This window comes from Zalophus californianus, chromosome 11 (assembly GCF_009762305.2).
Source record: "Zalophus californianus isolate mZalCal1 chromosome 11, mZalCal1.pri.v2, whole genome shotgun sequence".
NCBI lineage: Eukaryota > Metazoa > Chordata > Mammalia > Carnivora > Otariidae > Zalophus > Zalophus californianus.
This window is the reverse complement of record NC_045605.1, coordinates 107933380-107956117: the sequence shown is the minus strand read 5'-3', so window position 1 is coordinate 107956117 and position 22738 is coordinate 107933380. Positions and strand designations below refer to the sequence as shown.

Sequence of the window (22738 nt, the reverse complement as noted above, 5' to 3'; positions counted from 1 at the left end):
CTTGAGTCCCAGCTCTGAGGCTGTCTGGCTGTGTGATCTTGAACTCGTTGCCTAACTTCTCTAAGCTTCTGTTTCTGGACCTGCAAAAAAGGGGATGACAACAGTACCTCCCTCTGGGTAGGCCGTGTTGCAGGACTGCAGGCCGGCACCGGCCCCCACTGAGCTTGGACGGCCCTTCTTCTCCCTAAGCCTTTCTTTTGGTTCTCTTCTCCTCAGCCTCCCCGAGAATTGCTCCCGCAAGGTTGACAAGTTGGCCCATTTTTTTTTTTGCCCGCTCCTGCCCTTTTGTGTATTGTTCCCTCTTCCAGAAATGCTTTGTTGGCCTTGTCTACCTTTTTCAACCTTATGGTTCTTCTTGCCCCAAAGACGGCTCAGCGACACCACGAGGAAGCCCTCCGTGGTGTTCCCTATTGCCGTGCTCCCCGACAGGCCTGGCTCAGGGCCCCTTCTTGGAGCTTCCCAAGCAGTCTGATGGCACTGGTCCTTGTGATGGTCCCCCCAGCCGGCCTCCTTCCCCTCTGGGTAGCCAGCAGCAGGGCGGTCCACTCAGAGCAACACACACAGAGACCCAAGTCCCTGATTCCTGAAGAAGAGACGAAGGTGACTTGGGGCTGAGCCAGGCTCCCCGGAAGCCCCCTCCTTCCTGCCCCAGCTTTATTTTGGTTCTAGAATCATTCCAGTCAGCAGACTCGGCCCCCACCATGCCCATCCCAGGTACACAGCCCACATTTCATGCAGTTAGAGGGGGGGAAAGGGGGGGAAGGGAAGGTGGGTGTAAATGGCCTGCCTGTGCTGCTTAGCCACTGGGGCAGGAACAGTCTGGGTCTCCCCGGCCGCAGAGGCTAACCAGCTGTGCCCCTGGACCCCATGCAGACCTCCTGGTGCCGGCCACAGGGCTGGGCCACAGCCGTGTCAGGTGGGGAGGGCCAAAGTTCTGCCTCCGGTCCCATGACCACCCTGGGCTCTCCCAGCAGCACTGTGGGGAGGGGGCGACTGGGTTGGGCCTGGGTCTCCATAGCTCACCAGGGCCAGAGGCAGCCAGCCTGAGAGCCCTGCCCTGACCTGTGGCTGGCCCCAGGGAGCAGATGCCGCCACACACCACCCTCCCCACCCCATCCCTCCGAACTGGCAGGGGCACCCACCCCTCAGCTGCCTGCTTCTCTGGGGCCGCCTCTGGTGGATGGGGGTTGCCTCAGCCAGTGACAGCTGGAAAGTATGCACGCTCTTCCCCAGCTGGGGTGGGGTGGTAGCCAAAGCCCTGTGGGGGCAAAAGAGCCCAGCCCCTTTGCTTCTCGGCAGGACCCCTCGGGGGGGGGGCCAGTCACGCAACAGAGGTCCTCAGGCCATCAGGCTAGAGCTAGACACTCCGGAAGCCATAACATGCTTAGCTTCTGCCCCTGCTCATGGCTTCCCTCTCTGCCCTCCAGTCTTCTCCAGAGGGAGGAAGGCTCCCTGCTCCCCTCCCAACCAACCCCTTGCCTGAGAGTCTCAGGATCCGCTTCTAGAACTTGACCTAGGACACCGGGTGCCACCTCCTTCCCAGTCTGGCATTCAAACCTCCTCCCCACCCACAGCCCACTGCTCTCAATCCGGATGCCCCTCGACTTCCCCTCACTGTCCCTGCTCAGGCCGCCCCTTTCCTCCAAGGCCCACAAAGGCCTCTCCCACGGACCCCCTGCAGTCTATTCTGCCTGCCCTGCTGCCCACCAGCTACCCCCAGGCTGAGTCATCTTTCTTCCCAATAGGGCCTGGCCTGGAGGTATGGAGCCAATGCCTAATTCAGTTGGGACCGAACACAAGGACCTCTGGGCCTTGCAAGGATTATGGATCAAGGGAGTGGATTTCATAGCGCGTGACTCCAGAGCCAGCGTCCTCCTGCAGGCCTCTGCTTGGCCTGGTCTCCTGGTCACTTCTCCTGCCCAGAGGCTGAGGACAGATTGTGACGGGGAAGTTCATGCCGGCCTTGCTTGGGCTGGCTGCCTGCCTGCGACACTCAGTTCCTCTCCTGCCCCTCAGGGCACGGCTCCCATCTTGTCCCTGCAGCCCCCAGAGCTCTGCCACGGCCACATCCAGCACTGAGCGGATCCCCAGTGCAGGGGGGTCTTGTCTTCCGGCCATCCTAAGGGCCGTGTCCTCTTTATGTCATGTCTGCTGGTGTCTAGCACAGCATCTGGCCCCCAAGACTCACGCGTTTCCCGTACATGACCCAGCTTAGCCCTGGCCTCCCAGCAGGGGTGGGGCATGGAGAGCCCTGAGAGACTAAGCCCCAACGCCCCAGGCCGAGGGACAGGCCGGTTGGGGATCTCAAAATGGGAGCACGATGGGCCAGTGCCAGGCTGCCTTTCCTGGGTCGTGGCCCAGTTCCAGCTGGCCCTCCATGGGAGAAAACCCTGGGTCCCCAGACACCTGGCCAGGCCCACTCCTCCACTGCAGTCTGGACAGAAGGACCAAGATGGCTCATGGGGGCTCCAGTGGCGGACCCCAGCATTCATGGCTCCCGCTGGACAAGGGAGGGGCTTCGGAGCTGAGCGTGGGCCAGGCCCCGGGCAGCTCGGTGCCCACCCCGGCCCGTTTTGCTGGCTGCTAGTTTCGCCGGACGGGGTGCCACATGGACACGGGTCTGCGCAGCGTGGCCAGCATCTGGTTCCAGTGTGTGGTGCCCATGCCGCTGGCCGAAGGCCCAATAATGACATGGCCCACGTTGTCCCCTCGGCCGTCACTGCTGCTCTCAGCCACCGTCACACGGAGAGATAGGTCCTGGGGAGGAAGTGACATGGGTGCTGGGGACCGGGTGCCAGGTCCCAGCGGGGGGCCAGGTGTGGCTCTCTGAATCCTTACCCCTGATCTGCTTAGCCCCCAGGCTTCTGCTGCTGCCTCCCTACACAGAGGTAGTGCTGACTGCCAGGCTCAAATGCTGGCCTCACCGCTTGCCCTGCTATGTGACCTTGGGCAGTGACTTGGGCTCTTCCTACCATCTGTGAAATGGTAATAATATTAGCTCCTACCTGTTCTGGGAACAAAGTAGGTTAAAATGTGTCAAGTGCTCAGAACAGCCTGCGCACGGAGTATTTTAGATGTCTCATTATTCCTAATATAATCCCGTGTTGGGCTCATAGCTGAGGAAGGCAAAGAATGTGCCAGAGATCAAAGTGGTTGAGCTGAAACTGAAACCCAGCCTGACCTCCCTGCCTCCTCCTCCCCCACCTTCCCCCTGGTCCCAGGAGGTCTCCCACTCCTGGAGGCTGGGTAGTAACACTGCGGCCACCTGGGGGAAGAACGGGACAGGTGGACAGTCTGTCCCATGAGGGTGGAGGACAAGGTGACACCCAGCGCCAACCAGAGATGCTGGGACGTCTGCCTGGATGGGGAGCTCTCGGAGGGAGGCAGAGCCCTGGGCTTTCAAATTCAGATGGGGTGTCAGAGCAGGTGCGTTCTGTACAGCCCCATGATTAAGGGGCAGGATTTGGCTCAAGGCACAAAAGGACGTTCTCACTGTCAGGAATGCCCAAGGACGGAAGGAGGTAGTGAGGCGAGGTGGTAAGCTCCCCATCCTCTGAGGCATGCCAGCAGGGCCACTAGTGTGGCACAGGCCATATCCTCTGTAAACCCCCAGGCTTGGTCTGTGGTATATGTGCCGGGGAGGTGGGGGGGGGGGGGGCGCGGCGGTCGCCCTGGAGCACGTGACCTTCTGAAAGCCACAGCAGTGTGGGGGGTTCAGCAGGGCCTCTGCAGGTAGCGTCTCCAGAGATTTACGGCCAGAACTGTGGGCGCTTGGGTTAGCCCTGGCTCATCTCCAGGCCTTTGTAGCTCCTACCGGGAACCGTCTCCCCCCAGATCTTGGCTTAGCTCACCCCTCCTGCCAAAGCCTCCCCTGACCGCCAAAGTCTGGCATGCTCCTAGTGGATTAGGACTGTCTGGGGACTTTCTGCCTGTCCCTTGTGAGAACCAAGGAAGCAGCGCCTGTGTCCCCAGCACTCACCATAGAGGGCTGGTACCTACTGGGTCCTCCATAAATACCTCTCCACTAGAAAGGTGAGGGCTTGAGGCAAATCATCGCCAGGGGGGGAGCCCTGAGACGTGAGGCCGGAGAGCTGGAGTGGCCCCCAGGGCCCCCCACGGCTGAGCCGTGCCCCCCTCACCTGGAGCACGATGGCTGGCACCGAGAAGATCATGGCTTCGTTGAACACCGGGTTGGGGTCATCCCTCTTCACAGCCGTCTTCTTTTTGCTCATCTTCCGCCCATCCTGAAGCAGGTACACCTTGACGAAGGGGTCTGTGGGCGAGTGAGAGGTGGGGGTCAGGACCAGGGCCACACTCCCTTGGCATAGGCCTGCCCAGCCCTGGTGGCCCGCTGGCTCCACATGCCCCAAACCTTCACTGCCGCCACCATCTCCTGCCGTCCGGCCGTTGGGCCTCTATTTCTTTCCTATTTTACAGATGAGAAAACTGAGGCTCACGCACGAGTCAGGAGAAGAGCGGGGCTTTGGGCTCAGGCAGCCCGTCTCCCGGCCCCCACACATGCTCCCTGCGCATGGCGCTCAGCAGAGTCGGCAGACCCACCACTTCTCATTCTATAATGAGCAAAGACGTCAGCCCTGAGTCACCCTGCGCCCGCTCAGTGGAGCCTGACTCTGAAATGACAAGTCGCTCTCGACTTGTCACCCTCCGCCCACTGGGTGTCTTTGCTGTACCCGCCTGGACCCTGGATCCCCCCTGGCTCCCAGCAGGTCGGGCTCCCCCCCAGCCCTCTGTTTTCAGTTCCGTTCTTGCAGGCTGGGGGCATCAGGTCCTGCCCGGTACCCACACCATCCTGGGGGTCCTGGGATCTGGGATGCAGTCCAACTCCTGGGAATCGAGCCTCCACCATGAATTCTAGTTCTGGGGAGCAGGTGTCCACCTTGGTTTCTTCCTAGTGCCCCAGCCTCCTGCTCGCAGACTCCAGTCTGTCCCTCGTGGGTGTTCCCTGCCACCCTCGGCTGCTCTCAACTTTCCCCAGCTAGACTGATTTCCCCACTGTGCACAGCTCCTGAGCTCAGCCAAGACCGGGGGTGGAGGGGCCTGGCACCACGCACCACACCTGCTGATGCTCCCAGGTGTCCCTGGCTTAGCAGCTGGGCCACCGCACCTGGCAGCCCACATGGAAGAGCCAGGGAGCCAGCGGGGCCTTACCTGCTGTGGTCTTGTCATTGGTCCAGAGGAGATTCTTGGCTTTCACCACCACCACCGTGAGGCGCTCAGCCGTCGGGAGGTAGCTGAGGGACAGCAAGATCTCGCCCACAGCGTCCGCAGCCTGGAGGACACGTGAGTGACTTAAGGGGTCGAGGGAAAGGCAGAAGCTTCCTTCTGCACTGGGAAGTTGTTGCTCTTGCCTTTCTACCAGGCACCGGACCGGTGGGATTGAGAAAGGGACCCCAATCCCCCATTCCATGAGGGGTGTGTCATCTCTCCCTCCTACCGGGGTGTGGGTCCTGCCTTGGAAGGAGGGCCAGAGGTGGCCTGTCAAATGTGGCCACCAAACGCAGTTAGGGTCCGTCCTTCCAGTCCAGGGAAAACATTCTGTGTAGTAGCACACAGAGGTCCCACTGGACTGGGACTGGTAGATCGTTTGCTTAAATAGCAGTGATGTTCCCCAAGCATGCCTACACTTATAAAGGTCAACTTCAGCTCGGCCTCTGTCTGGAATAACTCCCCTTAGTGCCAGAGCGCCTCCCAGCAGAAACCTTCTAGAAGTAGAGCTTCTGAAGGTTTGGTGGTTGGAGCAGAAGAGCAGTAAACAGTGGTCAGAGCATCTTTGTTTCATGCGGTAAACAGAGTTTCCTCGAACGCGGCTCAGGCCTCTTTCTCTCATTTCCTAAAGATGCCGGGGTTTGGGCTGTTGTGGACAGTGGGGTCCCCCCTCTGCGAGAGGTGTGTGTGACCCTCTCTTCACTGACCTTGTTCTGGTCCTGTAAGTAGAGCCAGCCGCTGAAGGGCTGCAGCGGGAGGTCGAGCACAGAGAGCTTCAGCTCCACCACCCCCGTGCTGACATTCCGCTCATCCTCATCGATGCCAAACACAGAAAACCGCAGGCTCTTCTCCTCCAGGGCGGCAGGGTCCAGGGGGATGGAGAACTTCTCATCGAAGAAGATGGAATAGGCATTCCTCTGGATCTGTAGAGAGAAAGGGACATGGAGGGAGCTCCAACTCTGGGGAGGTGGTGGCAGCCAGGGGCCTATGGTGGGGAGAGAGCACTGGGCAGAGAGTCCAGAGGCCTGGGCTCGAGTCCTGGCTCTGCTGCCCCACAACCTCAATGCGAATTCTGCCTTTGGTGGCTCAGCCCTGAGAACTTCTTTAAAATTATTTATTTATTTATTTATTTTAAGTAGGCTCTATGCCCACCAGGGGGCTTGAACTCACGACCCTGAGATTAAGAGTCGTGTGCTCTACCGACTGAGCTAGTCAGGGACCCCAGCCCTGGGGATTTAAAAGCCCCCGTCTTCCTCTCCGTGGTGGCCAATCTGGTAGTGTGGCATTTGAAGCTTCCATAATCTGACACCAACTAATTCCCAGCCTCAGTGCCCATGGCTCCACAGAACCCTTGTGATGTCCTGGTTGGGCCGGTTTCCTCTTTCTTGCACGAGTTCAGGTCCAGCTGTGGGCCAGGCGTGCAGTAAGTACAGATAATCATGGAGTTGGGAGCTGCTGATGTCCCAGCCTCCGCAGAGCCTGGCCCAGGATGGTCTGAATGTTGTGGGATGGATGGACGGATGGAGTGACGAGGCGAGGCTGGGCAGACTCTGCTTCCAAGTCCAGTCCTGCCTGGTGGGCGCCTTTGGCCTCCTCCCAGGAAGCCGTGGGCAGGCCCCCTGGGAAGGTGCCCTGGCGGGCACAGCTCCCCCTTCCACTGGGGGCTGCCTTAGTCACTGCCTGGCAATATTTAGAGAGGAGCTCTCATTCCTGGCACCGTGCCTGAAGCTGGGGGGTTGCCCAGCCTGGGGGCAGCCACCTACCTACTGGGAATGACTGGGCTACGATGCTAAGAAGCCTGCCTTCTTGGGAATAAATCCACCAACACCTCTGAGCGCACTGAAGCACGCTCTTTGGTCACTGCCTGGGTTGTGGGAAGGCTCCTCTGCCACCACTCCCTGGGAGTCACGTTCCACATCCAGTTCCCTGCTTGAGGATCTTCAAGGGCTCCTTCCCCTGTGGAATAAAGTCCACCCCGTAATCTTGACCTTGGCATTCAGGCTCTTCATGATCTCCCTTCTCCGGCCAAATGGGCCACTCTGCTGTCCCTTGCCCACAGGGGCTCAGGTTCCCTGACCATCCATTCCCTGTGTGTTGTGCTTTATGAGCACATGGCGGGAGGAAAATGGGAACTCCAGGGCCAAGTCCTGGATCTCCTGCTCACTTGCTGGCGTTGTGTTGGGCAAAGCACTCTCTTGAACCTCCTCATCTGTAAGATGCCCTCGGTCCATCCCACTGGGGCGAATGAGAGAATCACGGATGTATGGGCTCTGTGAACCAGGTTCTCAGCACACATCAGGCTGTGGTGGTCCCTGTCTGCCAATGTCCCTCTTCAAGGAAGGTGTCCGGAACCCCTCAAGATCTTCTAGGCAGTCCAGGCCATTGGCAGCGTGGATCTAGGCTCAACAGTGACACCTCATGGCCCTGAGATACAATCTTTTGAACGCTTACCAGGGACTGGGCTGAGTTCTTTGCATATATTAACACATCCCTTCCTCAACGATTATGGCGCCCATTTGACAGATGGGGAAACCGTGTCACAGAGAGCTTACGTGACTTATCCAAGGTCATGCTGCTAGGAAGTGGGAAACTGCTGTTGGAACCCAGAGAGTGAGGTTTTAGCGTCCTGCTCTTCACCACCCACTGGACTGCTTCTCTTGGGCCCCACATGTACTGGGCCGTGGTCACCCGTTGACCATCCAGGAGTAAGGAGGGCTGGGCGTCTCCCATCGCCCTCCCCACCCTGCTCTCCACCCCAGGAACTGGCCTCTATTGGTTGAGCAACAGGCTCCTTTGGCCTCTGGCTTCTGGTGGGATCAGAAAGTAGGGGTCACTCAAGGGAAACCAGAGGTCAGAGGGAGCTCGGAGGGCTTATTCCCTAGGTCCTTCTCTGCAGTACTGCTGTGGTCTGACCATGTCCTGTCCCTTGACCGAAGGACACAGCGCCTATCAGGGTGGCCCCTCCACACGCCTGCCTCTCTCCTTTTGGGTCCAGGAGCCCCCCCTTCCCCTTATCCCTCAGACAATGGTCCACTCCATCTCTCACATCACCCTACACCCACCCATGCCACTGTTTGTTTTTCTTAAGATTTATTTATTTATTTTAGAGAGCGGGGGCAGGGGAAGAGAGAGAGGGGGGAGGAGGAGCAGAGGGAGAGGGAGAGACAGAATCTCAAGCAGACTGCCCACTGAGTGAGGAGCGCGACATGGGCTCGATCCCACGACCCCAAGATCATGACCTGAACCCAAATCAAAAGTCGGATGCTTAACCAACTCAGCCACCCAGGTCCCCCTCGCCCACACCACTGTTAACAGTTCTGTTATTAAGCTCTCCCCAAATTAGCCAACTTGAACATGTCATCCCTTTCCTGCCAGGACCCTAAGCTGACCCAGGGGACAGGTGTGGAAATGGACAATTACCACACACTGGGCTCATGTGGTAGCTTTGCCGAGAACTGCGCATGGTGTGAGTCCTCAGGTTAGTGGCACCTTCAGCTCTGGGATTAGCATCCAAAGCTGCCCTGCGGCACCCTCCTCACATCCGGCCTGGCCCTGCAGACCCGCCTGCCTGGGGAGGACTCCCGGGGGCCCAGAGCACACCGCTGCCCCGGCCCCCACTTACCCGGGAGATGCCCACGATCTGCTCATCGGGCAGCAGGCTGACGCGCATGAAGCAGGACTCGAAGCCGGCTTCTTCCCGCTCCAGGAGGTCCTTGCCCTGCAGCACCGCCACGTGGAGGGTGTGGGAGGCCGCATCGTAGTCCATGCTCACCTCCACCTGGCCCAGCGTGAAGTCCTGCCCGAAGGTGTTGCTCACGGAGGAGATGGAGTTCAGGGAGTCCGCCGACTGGGACTTGCGGAGGGTCCCGTAGGGGGCCAGGTCCAGCTCCCGGCCCATCAGCTCCAGGGGCCCCAGCTCACTGATGCTCTCAAAGGTGTCCTCAATGCTGAGGCTGCCTTTGCGACTGGGTGGTCCCTGAGTGCTGGCCCGCTGGGCATTCCAAGCAGGCACTCTCTGGGGGTGAGAAAAAGGAACACGGGAGCATCACAATGCAATAGGCATGGTCTTGTGAGCCCGGTTCATTCGAGGCACCTCTAGTTCTCCTTTTGCAGAAATAACGCATGCCTTAGTCAGGAAGGTCCTTGTTTTCTTGTTTGTTTTTTTGAAGGCTTTATTTATTTATCTTGGGGGGGAGAAGGAGCGGGGGGGAGAGAGAGAGAGAGAGAGAAGAGTACAAGCAAGGGGAGGAGCAGAGGGAGAGAACATCCAAGCAGACTCCCACTGAGCGTGGAGCCCAGTGTGGGCCTCGATCTCACAACCCATGGGATCAGGACCTGGGCCAAAACCAAGAGTCCAATGCTCAACTGACTGAGCCACCCAGGCGCCCCAGGAAGGTCCTTGTTTAGTGCTATTTTGTGTCTCTCGGTTTTCTTTCCCTAACCACGAGGGAAGAAAGCTTTTTCTCAAAATGTTTAGTGATGTGGACTGAGTTCCATACATAAAGATGTTCACTGCAGTGATGTTTATAAAAAGGGAAAGTAGCAATCTAAGGCTTCAGTGAAAGGGGAATGGGTAAGAATCCTAGAGTAGAGCTATTCAACAGACGATCGAGCAGCCTCAAAGGATGTTTACCAAAACATTTACAAAAGGAGAAGTCTTCCATGTTGGATAACACTTGCCCTAATATTCAAAATTTTCTTTTCCCTAAACTGACCCTGGGATTTGAGAAAACAAAAGCCTTTGTACCGGGCGCCTGGGTGGCTCAGATGGCTAAGCATCTGCCTTCGGCTCAGGTCACGATCCCAGACTCCTGGGATCGAGTCCCACATCGGGCTCCCTGCTCCTTGGGAGCCTGCTTCTCCCTCTGCCCCCCTCTCCCTCTCTCTCTCTCTCTCTCTCTGTGTGTGTCTCATGAATGAATAAATAAAAATCTTTTAAAAAAAAAAAGCCTTTGTACCATTAAGCATCTCCTATGCTGCTGCATAGTCTTCATTACCATAATTTTTAATGGGCCCCCAATCTGTCATTGAATAGATAGCTGTAATTTACTTTACTATCCCCCTACTGTTGTACATTTATGTTGTTTCTTATTTTTCACAAGTATAAATAATGCAGGATCAAATAGCTTTCTTAAAATCCTAGCTCAGAGGACCTGGTCCTTTTGAAAGTTGTTGACACATGTTGCCAAAATGCTCTTTGGAAAAGTTGTGCCAATGTACTGTCCCCCTCCACAGAATGGGAGATAGTCCCCTCACACCCCAAACAAATGAGCATGTGGGGTCCCTATCCAATAACAGATTCTGGCTGTGCTCTCTGGAACTCTACATGATGTTAGAAAAATTCTCTGCCAAGTGTCTAATGATGAAACATTCAGCAATATATTTCAAGAGCCCTAAAAATGTTTGTACGCCCTGACACAGTAGCCTACACCTGGGCATCCACTCAAAGTACATAATCCCAAATGAAGACAAAGTTTTACATATAAAACATTCACTGCATTATTTATAATGGCACTTAGTAAATCATGGCACGTACATAAAAAGGAATCCAACACAGCCATTAAAATGATGTTTATGGGGCCCCTGGGTGGCTCAGTCGGTTAAGCATCCGATTCTTGGTTTCAGCTCACATCATGATCTCAGGGTCATGCAGAGTCTACTTAAGACTCTCTCTCCCTCTGCCCCTCCCCCCTGCTTTCTCTCTCTCTCTCTCTAAAGTAAATGAATAAATCTTTAAACAAATGATGTTTTATGATGGGGGCTCAACAATATGGGAAAATGCTTTAGCTGTGAGTTAAAAAGAGCAGGGTATAAAATTCTATGTAGAATTGACACCCGTCATAAAAAAAACTATGCACGGAAAAAAAGACTGGCAGGTAGATTAAAAGTACTGGAAAGAAAGAAATCAAAATGTTAGTAGTTAAAATACAATTCACAGTTATTTGCCTCTGGGTGGTGGCACGTGGGGAGAGGTTTTTCTTATTTGTATTTTCCTGTTTTTTTCACAGGATGGTTTTTAAAATTGAAAACATTCATTCCCTCACCAAGTATCCCGATTTTGCAGCACTGGGCTATGGTGGAGACACGGAGGGGGACAAGGGTCCCTGTTCACAGGAGGAAGTTAGCCAGGAGAGAACAAGGGAATGGGGAGGGAGGGGAGGCCATCTTGAGAGAGCGGAAACCTCACCTTCTGCTTGGCCTCTGCGTAGGTCTCCCCGTACTTCTGCTGAAGGTACCTGTAGTCGTAGTTTGGGAACGGGGAGGGGCTGGGGAAGCTCCCTGATGTCCAGAGCTTCCACAGGCTCACCGCTGCAATTCCCAGCAGTGCCAGGGCCCCAGCAGTGTAGACACCCACCTCCCAGCCAGGGGGGCTCTTGATGACTGCAAGGCAAGGGCAGCCTCTCATTAGTAGGCTCTGGGGTCTCCCAGTGGTTATAGACTCCCACCCAAGGAGCAGGTAGTTCAGCACTGACTTCTTTATTCACTGAACAAATATTTCCTGAGTGGCTACTATGTGCCAGGCTCCATGCTAGGTGCTAGGGGATCCAGGGTTGAATAAGACATATGTACTCTGTGATTTCTGCTTCTATCCCCTTTTTTACAAAAGCATGCATTTCTACCGGAATAGAATGGTGGTGGGGACACTTGGCTAGATCAGATGAAGAGTTGTGAACAATGGTTAAACATTCCCTAGGCTTTGAACAAATGCTTCCCATTTTTGAGTTCTCTGACCTTATAGCCTTCCAAAGACCTCTTACTTCCAGATGATCAAAGCAGCCTTTTGAGGTCTGGGGGGAGAGGGAAGGGGTTTGGGGAGAAAAAGAAATGACCCCGTTTTTGCCTCAACCTTATCTAGAACAGCCCAATGTCCATCAACTGATAGATGGATAAATAAAATGGAGTCCATCTATACAATGGAATATAATTTGGCAACATAAATGTACTGGTACATGTTGTAACGTAGATGAGCCTTGAAAACATTATGCTAAGTGAAAGAAGCTAGTCACAAAAAAAAAAAAAACACATGTTGTACGATTCTATTTATATGAAACATTTAGAATAGGCAAATCCATACAGACGTAAAGTTGATTAGTGATTGTGTCTGGGGGGATAAGGAGGCAATGCAGAATACAGGGCTGCTCTGGAGGATGATGAATGTATTCTTAAAGTTAAAAGTGTTGATGGGTACAAAATAGGTTAAATCCACTGAATTGTATTCCTTAAGCGGGTAAATTGTATGGTATGTGAATTTTATCTCAATAAAGCTACTACCAAAAAAAAAAAAAAGTCTCAGCCAGAAGTGAGAGGTAGCTTTTTGGCAGTGCCAGGCTTGGGCACATAATCCAGATGCTCAAATGCTCTCTCTCCACTGATAAGTAAAGAACTTTCCCTATCTGAGCCTCACTGTCCCCAGACATAGTAATTAACCGCCCCCTCACCTGTGTTGGGTGAGCTCTCACCTAGCAGAAGTGACCTTCTGTTGGCAAATATAATTCTCTAGACCATTCTCAGTGCTGCCTCTATACTCAGTTCAAATGAGGAAACTGAGGTGCACAAAGGATAAAGAACTTGCTCAAGGTCACAGAGCCAGGAAGGGGTGGTCCTGGGATTCCAACTTGGGCAGCCAGACTTCAGAGCAAGCAGGAGTCACCTCTGCCCCACCCAGCCTCGACCCAGCACAGTTCCGAAGTAGCAGGGTGGAAAGAGGTGAGAGGGCACTTCAGGGGTGGAGATGTATCACTGCAACATCTGTTGAACACCTACTGTATGCGAGCACCCTGGTGAGGGAGTCAGCCCCAGGGCCAGTCCCTGTCCTTAAGTAGCTCACAGTCTAGGGATGAGGTGAATAGGCAAATAAACAGATAAAACAGAGTGATGAGAACAGTCCAGGAGGGCTTCCTGGAGGAGAGACATCTAAGCTGAGATACGAAGGAAGAGCAAGAAATGTGCCAGGCCAAGGCTCCAGGGACTGGGAGTTTCAGGCAAGAAGAGGAGAGGGTGTAAAAAGCCTGGAGTGTTCAGACTGTCCAGTGGGAGAGAAGGAGTGGGGCATTTGGGGCTGGGGAGCTCCTTGCCACCCCTTCCCTGAAGCCACGCTGCAAAGGGATCACACAGCAGTGGCAGCCCCTCTGGCAGTGGGAGACCTCAGCCTGCCCCTGCTCTCTTGAGCCCAGCCACCTCTAGCCAGAATCCACAACACTATCACATTCGGGAGCGGGGCAGGGCCCGGCCTGTAGCCCTGGCATTTATCCAGCACTCAGCATCCTATGAGCTCCCTACCTCCACCTGCTAGAGGAGGACAGCTGAGGCTGCGAGAGGCTAGAGAGCATGCCCAGCCATCAGCCCAAGGCCACGGGGTAAGAAATGCAGAGCCTGGCTGCCACCTTGACACCGTGAGCTTGAGCCTCCCCATCCAGAGAATGGACATGACCACACCCCACCCCACCCCCAAGCAGACGGTCCCGCCCTGGGGAATTTATCTTGCGGGGGCAAAAATCCCAGGAAGTTTCATATCTGGTGTGAGTCATCGAGGCTGTATTTATAACATCAGAAATCTGCAAACAGCCTGACGGGGTCACTGGGGCCAGGTCGTGCTGACTTGGGAGGCAAATATCACTGGACTTTGAGAATTGAGGTCATTAGGATGTCACTGTGGCAAAGCAGGAAGACGTTTTCGGGCATTGTCAAAAGAGAAAAAAAATGAATCCACGACATGGTCCAACCACACAGTTTTGACGTAAAAATCACACAGCCTATGGACAAGGGCTGGGTGGGACCAGAGACAGATGAGAGGAGCAAGAAATCAGGATGGAGGGGCTGTGAGCAAACTCTGTGCTCTCCTGATCTCTGTTGACAGAATGTAATTTGTGGGCTAACCGAAACCACAAGAGTGATATACAGAGGACCCCAGGCAAGCCCTGCTGAGCCAGGAAAGTCCTGGGAGTCTGGTGAATAAGGGATGGCCTGGGAATGGACCTGGTGAACTGGAGAGTGAGGTGCACATGTGGGGGCTCCGGCCGGGATGCGACTCGGTGGGCTCTCAGCAGGGCCTGGGTGGTTCCCAGGGGCAGGCAAGCGGGTGGGCACTGAGGTCTGAGGTCCCCGCAGACGATGGGCAAGAGCCAGGCTCCCCTGAGAGTTAGGATCCCAGGGGGGCTGAGGGACTGAAGCCAGCTTCCTGGTTGGCAGAAAAGGGGGGCAGAAGAGGAAAAGCCCCAGGAAGGTGACGCAAAATGATGCCTATTAATGCAAATTTATTTATCCATTTTATTGACTGCCAGCCTCGGGTGGTATGGGAAGAATTCCTAAGGGAAGCCAGGTCTCCGCTGGGACCAGAAATGAGGAGGAGGAGGCAGTGGAGTGGCAGGTAATAAAAGCTTCCTTGACTGTCAACTATTCGCCAGGCCCTGGTCCAGCACTTCATTGTAGATTAACCACTGAGACCCCAGAAGCCGAGGGACTGAGGAGATATTCGCTGCCTGCCAGTCTGGCACTAGATCTGCCCCTGGGGCCTCCACACCAGTCTCGAGGGCTTAGCCAGGCAGAGGCAGGGAAGGATTCTGGGCAAAGGGAAGGGCACGGGCAAAGGCCTGAGTTGGCACTTTATGTAAGTTTGGTCACTGAATCTTCCCAGCAGTCCTTGAGGGAAGCCTCACTGCCCCCATTTTGCAGATGAGTCAGTGGAGGCCCAGAGAGGTGTCATCACTTGTCCAAGCCATGCCAGTTCCTAGCCCCATGTCCCCAAGACTGTGGGACCTTGGGCAAGTCCCTCTCCTTACTGGTAAAATAGGGCCATTGCTGGCATCCCACTGACCCCCCCCCCCCCCCCCGCCCAGGCCTGGTGGGAGGGCCATGTGAGATGACAGGCTTCTGCTGGGACTCACCGTTCAGGTGGTATTCAGCCACATCCATGGCCATGATCCCCACTGAAGCAGCTGGACCTGGAAGGGGAAAGAGAGTCAGCATGGGCGCCTGGGTGGCTCAGTTGGTTAAGCGACTGTCTTCGGCTCAGGTCATGATCCCAGAGTCCCGGGATCGAGCCCCACATCAGGCTCCCTGCTCAGCAGGGAGTCTGCTTCTCCCTCTGACCCTACCCCCTCTTGGGCTCTCCCTTTCTCACTCTCTCTCTCTCTAAAATATATAAATAAAATCTTAAAAAAAAAAAAAACGAAAGAAAGAGTCAGCAGAGGGGGCTTTGGAGGGCCACCAACCGCAACCCTATGCCTTGACCTTCCTGATGCCCATGGGCCTTCCGGAGCCCACATTCACTTGTGAGGAGAGCTCAGCCCAAGGTAGGTGGCTTTTAAATGGCATTTTTTTTAAAGATTTTATTTATTTATTCATGAGAGACAGAGAGAGAGAGAAGCAGAGGGAGAAGCAGGCTCCCAAGGAGCAGGGAGCCCGATGCGGGACTCGATCCCAGAACCCTGGGATCATGACCTGAGCCAAAGGCAGACGCTTAACCATCTGAGCCACCCAGGCGCCCTAAATGGGCATTAAAAAAAAAAAAAAGGATTTTATTTATTTATTTTTCAAAGAGAGAGCGAGAGAGCGCACGCACAAGTCGGGGGGGGGGATGGGAGGAGGGGGCAGAGGGAGAAGCAGCCTCCCTGCTCAATTCCAGGAGCCTGGGATCATGACCTGAGCTGAAGGCAAACGCTTAACCGACTGAGCCACCCAGGCACCCGTTAAACGGCATTTTTAAAAAATGGTGTTTAAAGCTCTTTTCAACCACTCTAAGACCACCTTAATTTCCCGGTTGCCAGGTAAAACACAAGATGCCCAGTGACATTTGAATTTGATTCATTTGTAGTATAAGTATATCCCAAATATTGTCTGGGACATATTTATACTACAAAAAAAAATTATTCATTGTTTATCTGAAACTCAAAAGTTCCTGGGCATCCTGCATTTCTATTTGCTAAATCTGGCACCCTTACCTCATTTCCATCCAACCAACTTCCTACCAGCAACAATTCTTTGATTCTTTGCTACTCATTAGTGTGGGCCCTTGGGGTGTTTGCTAAGCCTTACTTCAAAAGCTTTTGTTTCAATTGGAAAGGAAAGGCTGCATTTCTGTAATATTCTATTGTCAGTCCTTTCACTGCTCAGGATGGTTTCCTCCCCACCCCCACCCCCCCAATTCCAAGTTTTATGAATGCTGAAGGTCTGACTCAGTTGTTCTAGAAAGGTCTGGGAGCCATACAAGCCATTACCTGAACCTGGGCGACTGCTCATAGTTTTATTACTGCTGCTGAGAAGTAAATTTGTCTCACAGACATGAGCTAAGGGAATGGAAAAGGGAGGCTGGGATAACCCTATGGGCCTCAGCTCCAGGGGCACGGGAGGATAGGAGAGCCCCGCCCCCAGAGAGGTGGCTGCAAACAGGTCAGGGTGTTGCTTGCCCACCCGAGGGCCACTGTTTTTCTGTTCCCACAGGAATGCCAACCTAGCATTGCTGGATCTTCTGGCTTTATATGATTTTATTTTATTTTTTTAAAATATTTTATTTTCAGGTAATCTCTACACCCAACGTGGGGCTCAAACTTACAACCCTGAGATCAAGAGCTTCGTGCTGTACTGACTGAGTCAGCTGGGAGCCCCAGTCTCCTGGCATTTTATTTTATCTCTCTCTCTCTACCTACCTACCTTCTAAAGAAAAGCCAGATACCTGGACTTTTTAATGTGCAGTTTCTTGATTTTTAAATGGTGTAACCAATTCACAAAAAATGTAAACACTGTCCAGCCACAGAGGAAAAGGCTCCTGGGCTGTGGCTTGGCTAGCCTGTTTGCAACCCCTGGAAGGAGCCTGTGGGTTCCCTTGGGGACTGGGGTCAAATCAGAGGGTAAGCATTTTCCTGAACCCTGGGGTTCTCCCCAATCTATGGCTCTAGAGCCAAGAAGTTCAGGTGCTTCGGTTCAGACAGGGTTATCCAGCACATACTGGAGTGCCAGAAGTCTCAGGGCAGGAGGCCTTAAGAAATGGGGCAGGACAGAGCCCTGGGGCAAAGCTCTCTCAGGTGCCCAGACAGCTCCTTGCTCCCAGCTACCCTGCTAATGATCCAGTAAGATGTGGGTCTTTCATGGTGATAGAAGGGAGGTTATTAACCAGGGAGGCTTAACTGATGCTGACTCGAACGGGGAGCTCATTCCTGGGATCCTGGGCTGCCGATCTTGATGACAGTTAACCTTGCTGAGCACTCTTTACTCCTGGGAACAGGGTTCTAAGCATTTTGCATATATATGAACTCATTTAATCCTCTAACCACCACAGGAGGTAGATACTCTTACCATTTCTGGTTTGCAGAGGAGAGTCCTGAGGCCAGAAGGGAAAATCATTTGCCCCAGACCACACAGCTAAGAAACCAGTCAACCGGGGCCATCTGGCTCCACACTCCTAACTTCCGTGCCTTACTGCAGACAGGCATATGGTTTCTAAACTTTCCTAAGAATGTGCAGGCCAAACTGGTCACTGTGGACAAGTCCAGGGTGGCCCTAGTTCCCAGGAGAACAGGGTCTGGACACACCAACACACACATGTTAAGGTGAACACACATGTCCCAGCCCACCTCTGCCTTGCTGGGAATCCAATAATGCCATCAGCTTTCTTTCCTGCTCCCTTGGCACAAGCTGACTTCCAGAGCGAGGCTGCCTGGGGATAGCCAATGCCAGCAGCAGGCTGGGTACACCCCTGTGGCAAGTACCACCTGGTATGGGACAGAACCCCGTATCTGCTCTATCAGACCTAGAGCCATTGAGGGGCCCCCAGCCCTCCGAGGCTGGTCCAGCTCCGACCCCAGACTATCACACTGCCCACTTTTCCCACACCCCTCATTCTAAGACCCCTTCCCCAGGAGCTGTAATTTCAGTGAAAGTGTGAATGATTCTAGGCACACCCAAGCCCCAAGTTTCTGCAGTGGTCCCCAGGGAGGTGGCAGAAGCCAGGCCACATCTACCTGGAGGGAGGGAGCGAGGGAGGGAGGAGAAAACTGGGGTGGGGGAGGGGGTGGGCAGCCTGAGCAAAGCTCTGAATCCCAGAGCTTCCCCCTCACTAGCTCTGAGCCTCAGTCATCCCATCTGTAAAATGGGGCTTGTGACTGCCTTATCAGGGTGCCAGGAGGGTAGAATGAGAAGTAAGGGTAGTCTGGCTTGGTAAATATTAGCTGCTGTGGTTACTGGGCCTGACAATCGTCCCAAAGGCCCCCAAACTAACCCCTAGTTTGAGCAGTAGAATCGTGTGGGCCGCACTGCCAGCCTGCAGATATTTTTTTTGTCTTCAATTAAAGGGAGTTGCCAACATTTAAAAACTGGGAAATTTCCCATTAAAAATAGATTTCTAAAAAAAAAAAAAGCTGGATTTACAGCTTCCCTTTAGAAGTTAGAAGATCTGGGGGCAGGTGGGTTGGTCTCCCTCCACCCCTGCAAAATTGCCAAATTTTGAGTAGGCTCCGCCCCTTCGGACAGCGTATTTATTCCTCAGGCCCCTCCCCTCCCTCCATTCACTTGGAATCCAGAACCTGCCGGGCCCCCGGAAGCATCTCCATTCATGAGCCGGGTAAGCAGGCTTTCGGATGAGCTATGAGAGGTCCAGAAAGGTTCAGTGATTTGCCCAAAGCCACACAGCCAGAAGTGGTAGAGCTGGTCCTGCAGCCCTACCCCATTAGTAGCCACAGCCCCCACGGATTTCACATGTGACTTCCGCATCACCTCCCCCAAGACCCCAATGGGGCACAGCCTATTATGAACCTCGGTCCACAGAGGAGGAAGATGAGGCTCAGAGAAGGGCAGTGAATTTGCCCAAGGTCAACCAACCAGTAAGCAGGGAGCTGAGACTGAGCCAGAGCTCAGCAGTAAGAGGCTTTCCTCACTGGCCTGGAAACGCCCTGGCTCCATCTCATGGACCGCAACCTCGGCAGGCTCCCGTCGCCAGCCTGGAGGTCCGCCTGGCAGAGGGGCTGCGGCTTCGGCTCGCAACAGGATGCTGACAAGGCACATCGGGAAGCCAGGGCAGCCTATGACAGGGCTCCCCTGAGCTTCTGATACACAGGAAACGGGGCTCAACCCGGCTGGGCCAGAGCTGCCCCAAACTCACACCCGAGCTCCTCAGATGCATGTCCCCATCTCTGGCACCCTTTCCCATTCAGTCTATTCATTCTGGCCCCAACCCCCGAAACCCGAAACTGCATGGGGCTTGCTCACTGGAAACCGCTCTAGGTTCAAATCCAGGCTTAATCATACCTACCTGGCAATAACTACCGACTACTGTAAGCAGTAGACATAATTTATGCTAAGTGCTCAGCACGGAGCCTAGATTGGACGAGGCACACAGTACAGACACGATGCTTGACTGGATAAACGGGTCCCCATTTTCAAGATGAGGAAGTGGGGGCCTCAGGTCACACAGATTTGAGTAGCAACCCTGGGATTGGTGCCAAGGTGTGATGGATCTGGGCCTGGGCTCTTGGCCATCATGCCACCTCCTGACCAGGCCTTTCGGGGGGTGGAGGTGGGTGGGAAGAATTGTCACTGGTCTTACTGGAATCTGACGACAGTCGAGGTCGAGACCCCCTCCTGGGCTTGTCAGAGGAATGGCTTTCGAGGAATTTTGTGCCTCTTCAGGGGAAAGGGGCCACGTGTCTCTGCTCCCCCCACCCCATTTCCTTGCTCACTGTGTTCCCCCATCACATCTGTGGCTAGCAAGGTGTTGCCTGCCCCCCCCAACCCCCACGGGTCATCAGATAATAGGAAGGATTAGGATGTGGGCACAGGGCAGTTCTCGACCTCCCAGGCTGTGGACCTCTTTAGGATCTTTAGGTCTGAAATCTTTTTCAAGTGCTCCCCCCACCCCAGAAATTACCACGTCCTGCTCCCATCCCCCTAAAGCCCACAGAAACTGCAGGACAGACTGGCTAGGGTGGTGGTGGCTGGCATTTACTGGGCACCCACCATGTGCCAGGCACTGTACCAAGGCCTCGCCATGGTTTATTTCAGCAAGTCCTCCCTGCCACCCTCCGAGGGGGCTGCTTCTCTGCCCATTGTACCGGTAAGAAAACTGACGTGCAGGAAATGACTTGCCTGGCGTCACCAGAGCCAACAAGAGGGAGAGCCCAAGCTTGAACCCTAGACTGGGAACCTCCACTCTCCCAAGCTAGGGGAAGGTTCTGGATTTCAGAGTGGGGAGGCAGGGGGCTTGGATACTTGTCTCGACCTTTCTCCCGACTGGCTAACTTGGCTGGAACTCCTGTCTGCTCTGAGCCTCAGTTTCTCCATTTCTAGTAAGGAGCACAACTGCTACTGTTCTCCAAGCCTGTCCCCCTCCCTAGCTTGGAGAAGGGGCTGACATTCCTGGGTGAAGGTTTCCCAGTCACTCTGGGGTGGCCTCACTGACGGACGAGGGGGGCACACAGTCATGCAGCCCTGGAAGAGGGGTCACCAGGATGGCTGGCTCTGGGCTCCTCCACCCACAGGCCTGGCTCCAGGTCCCCATGTTGGGCCCCACTCCCACCCTCTCATCAGCCCAAATCTACAGTCCGAGGCCCTGAGACGCGACAAGAGCAGCGGCATCAAAGGTCCCCAGGAGCCCCCGGAAAGCCCCACACGAAGGCCAGTGACACTGGACGGGGCTGAGGATCCTCTCCCGAGCTCCCGGGGCCTCCCGGCGATGGGGTGCGACATGCCTCTCCGGATCGGAGCATTTCCTGAAGACCCAGCACCCCTGCCGCGGGAACCCCCAGGGTATATGGGGACGCGAATGTGGGGGGCTGACCTGGGAGAGTCGGGAGAGGGTGTGAGGTGGGGCAGGGGCAGTGGAGGCAGTCAGGATGCTGAGTGTGAAAGTAAGGGGCGCTCGTGTAGCGCGGGCGCCGGGGAGGCGTGTAAACGGCCGGGGGAGTCGCGTGTGTGCACACGCGGGACGGGCGTGCGGGGCGCGATGTGATGCGCAGTGAGCGGAGTGGCCGAGCCGGGCAAGGGAGCCCGGCGTGCTCTGTGCCCGGCGTACGTGTGCAAGCGCGGCGCGGGTGTGCAGGGTGCGCGGAGGCCGGGGTCCGCGGCGCTGGGAGGGGGCGCTACGTGCGTCCCCGCGCGGGACCGGCTCCCGGTGGTGCGCGGGGGCGGCCGGGTGCTACTCACCCCGGCTCGGCGGAGGGGGCCGCCTCTCAGCTCCCGCTCGGGCTCCGGGCTCCCGGCTCCCGGCTCCCGGCTCCCGGCTCCCGACTCCCGGCTCCCGGCCGGCCTCCTGTAGCGCGCACGCACCGGCGCCAAGCCCGGCCTTCGCCGGCAACGCCACCCCTGCAGTGTCGCCCGGCGGCCGGCTCGGAGGAGCGCGGCGCGGGCGGGGGGCTCGGCCGGGCCGGGGCGGCAGACGGGAGCTGCGCCGCAGTCCGGGCACGCTCCCAGGAGCCCGCCGCGCGCTCCCTCGCGCTCGCCCGCCCCCCTTCCGCTCCCTCTTTAATTTAAAGTGACAACCCCGAGCGCTCTCTCCGCTCCCGGGAGCCACGCGCCGCTTCCGGGGTCTGAGCCCAAGATCCCCAAGAGCACCCCGCAGTCCCGGGGGGTCGCCCGAGGCCGAGCCCAGCCCCTCACTCCCAGGTCGGGGGACGAGCGTGGGGTGGGGTGGGGATGTGCTCTCCAATGGCTTTGAGAGGCAGGCGGAGTACTGGACGCAGTCGGCAGGCCCGGGTTCTAGCCCTAGCCTGCAGCGCCCCGGGTTATCCTCTTACCTTTCTGGGCCTCAGTTTCTTTTTCCGTAAAACGGGCCGGATACTGCGCGCCTCCTAGAAACCGGCGAGAAAACAGGTGGAACAGCGGGAGGTTTTCCCTTCTCTGAACGGATAATTACCCTTCCCACCGTAACTGGGCTTTTAGGCAGGCCAACCTCATCCCACTTAATGCCTACAGTTACCTAATGGGGTCGTGGTCACACCATTTTTTTTTTTTTTACATGAGGAAACAAGCCTAAAAGAGGGGCAATGACCTTCCCAAGGTCACAGAGCCAAGGTCAGAGCCAAGACTTGAACCTACGTCTGTGTGACTTCAAAGCCCATGCTCTTAACCTCTTAGAGGTCGTGCTTTCTCTCCCAAAGTGATGAATGAATCATTCAGGAGCTATTTATGACGCCCCCGCTGGACTCCAGGCAGAGTGCCAGGTGTGGGCCATCTTCCATGTTCCCGGAACAAGGGGAAAGGTCCCACCCTACCCTCGCAGTCTGGCAGGGAGGCACGCATGCATCAGGAGGGGCCGGGGTGTGTGGGGGAAGATGCCACCTGGCGTGGGCACCTGGGACATCCTCCAGGAGGACCTGGAGGATCTGGGATGAGGTGGAGAAGAGGGGAGAGGATCTCAGTGGGGAGTAAGTGTGTAAAGGCAGCAGTGGTTCCTGGAGCATCTACGCCTCTGGGCCTTTGGGGCTGAGAGCAATCTGTGGGCACTGCCTTCTCAGTAGGAGCTGGGTCTGTGCTGGCCTTGTGGGGAGCGGGCTTCCTTAGCCTAGAAGACCTGACCCTGGGGAGC

The 22738-nt window shown here is 55.5% G+C and overlaps 1 protein-coding gene across 6 annotated transcripts; it reads right to left on the bottom strand.

Annotated features, from left to right (window-relative positions):
• Positions 1–600: 600 nt before the first annotated feature.
• On the bottom strand, positions 601–22299 carry SYT12 (synaptotagmin 12). 6 transcript variants are annotated; one of them, XM_027580495.2, is made up of 9 exons: positions 22249–22299; positions 21948–22001; positions 15111–15167; positions 11414–11607; positions 8849–9241; positions 5934–6149; positions 5170–5290; positions 4140–4273; positions 601–2757 (listed from the first exon to the last, which is right to left on the bottom strand). In XM_027580495.2, the coding sequence occupies exons 3-9, from the start codon at positions 15142–15144 to the stop codon at positions 2584–2586; spliced, it is 1266 nt and encodes a 421-aa protein (XP_027436296.1). In that variant the 5' UTR covers positions 15145–15167; positions 21948–22001; positions 22249–22299; the 3' UTR covers positions 601–2583. The 6 variants fall into 6 exon arrangements, with proteins under 6 accessions (XP_027436296.1, XP_027436295.1, XP_027436298.1 ...); XM_027580494.2 differs by having other exon boundaries at positions 22130–22297; XM_027580497.2 differs by lacking the exon at positions 11414–11607 and having other exon boundaries at positions 22130–22297.
• Positions 22300–22738: the final 439 nt, after the last annotated feature.

Excerpts from the sequence above, each read along its gene's own strand:
- SYT12 (XM_027580495.2), bottom strand. The coding sequence starts at position 15,144 with ATGGCCATGGATGTGGCTGAATACCACCTGAACG. Across the intron at positions 4,274-5,169 it reads CAATGACAAGACCACAGCAG|ACCCCTTCGTCAAGGTGTAC; the intron begins GTAAGGCCCCGC and ends ACTCGCCCACAG. Across the intron at positions 2,758-4,139 it reads TGCCAGCCATCGTGCTCCAG|GACCTATCTCTCCGTGTGAC; the intron begins GTGAGGGGGGCA and ends CTTCCTCCCCAG.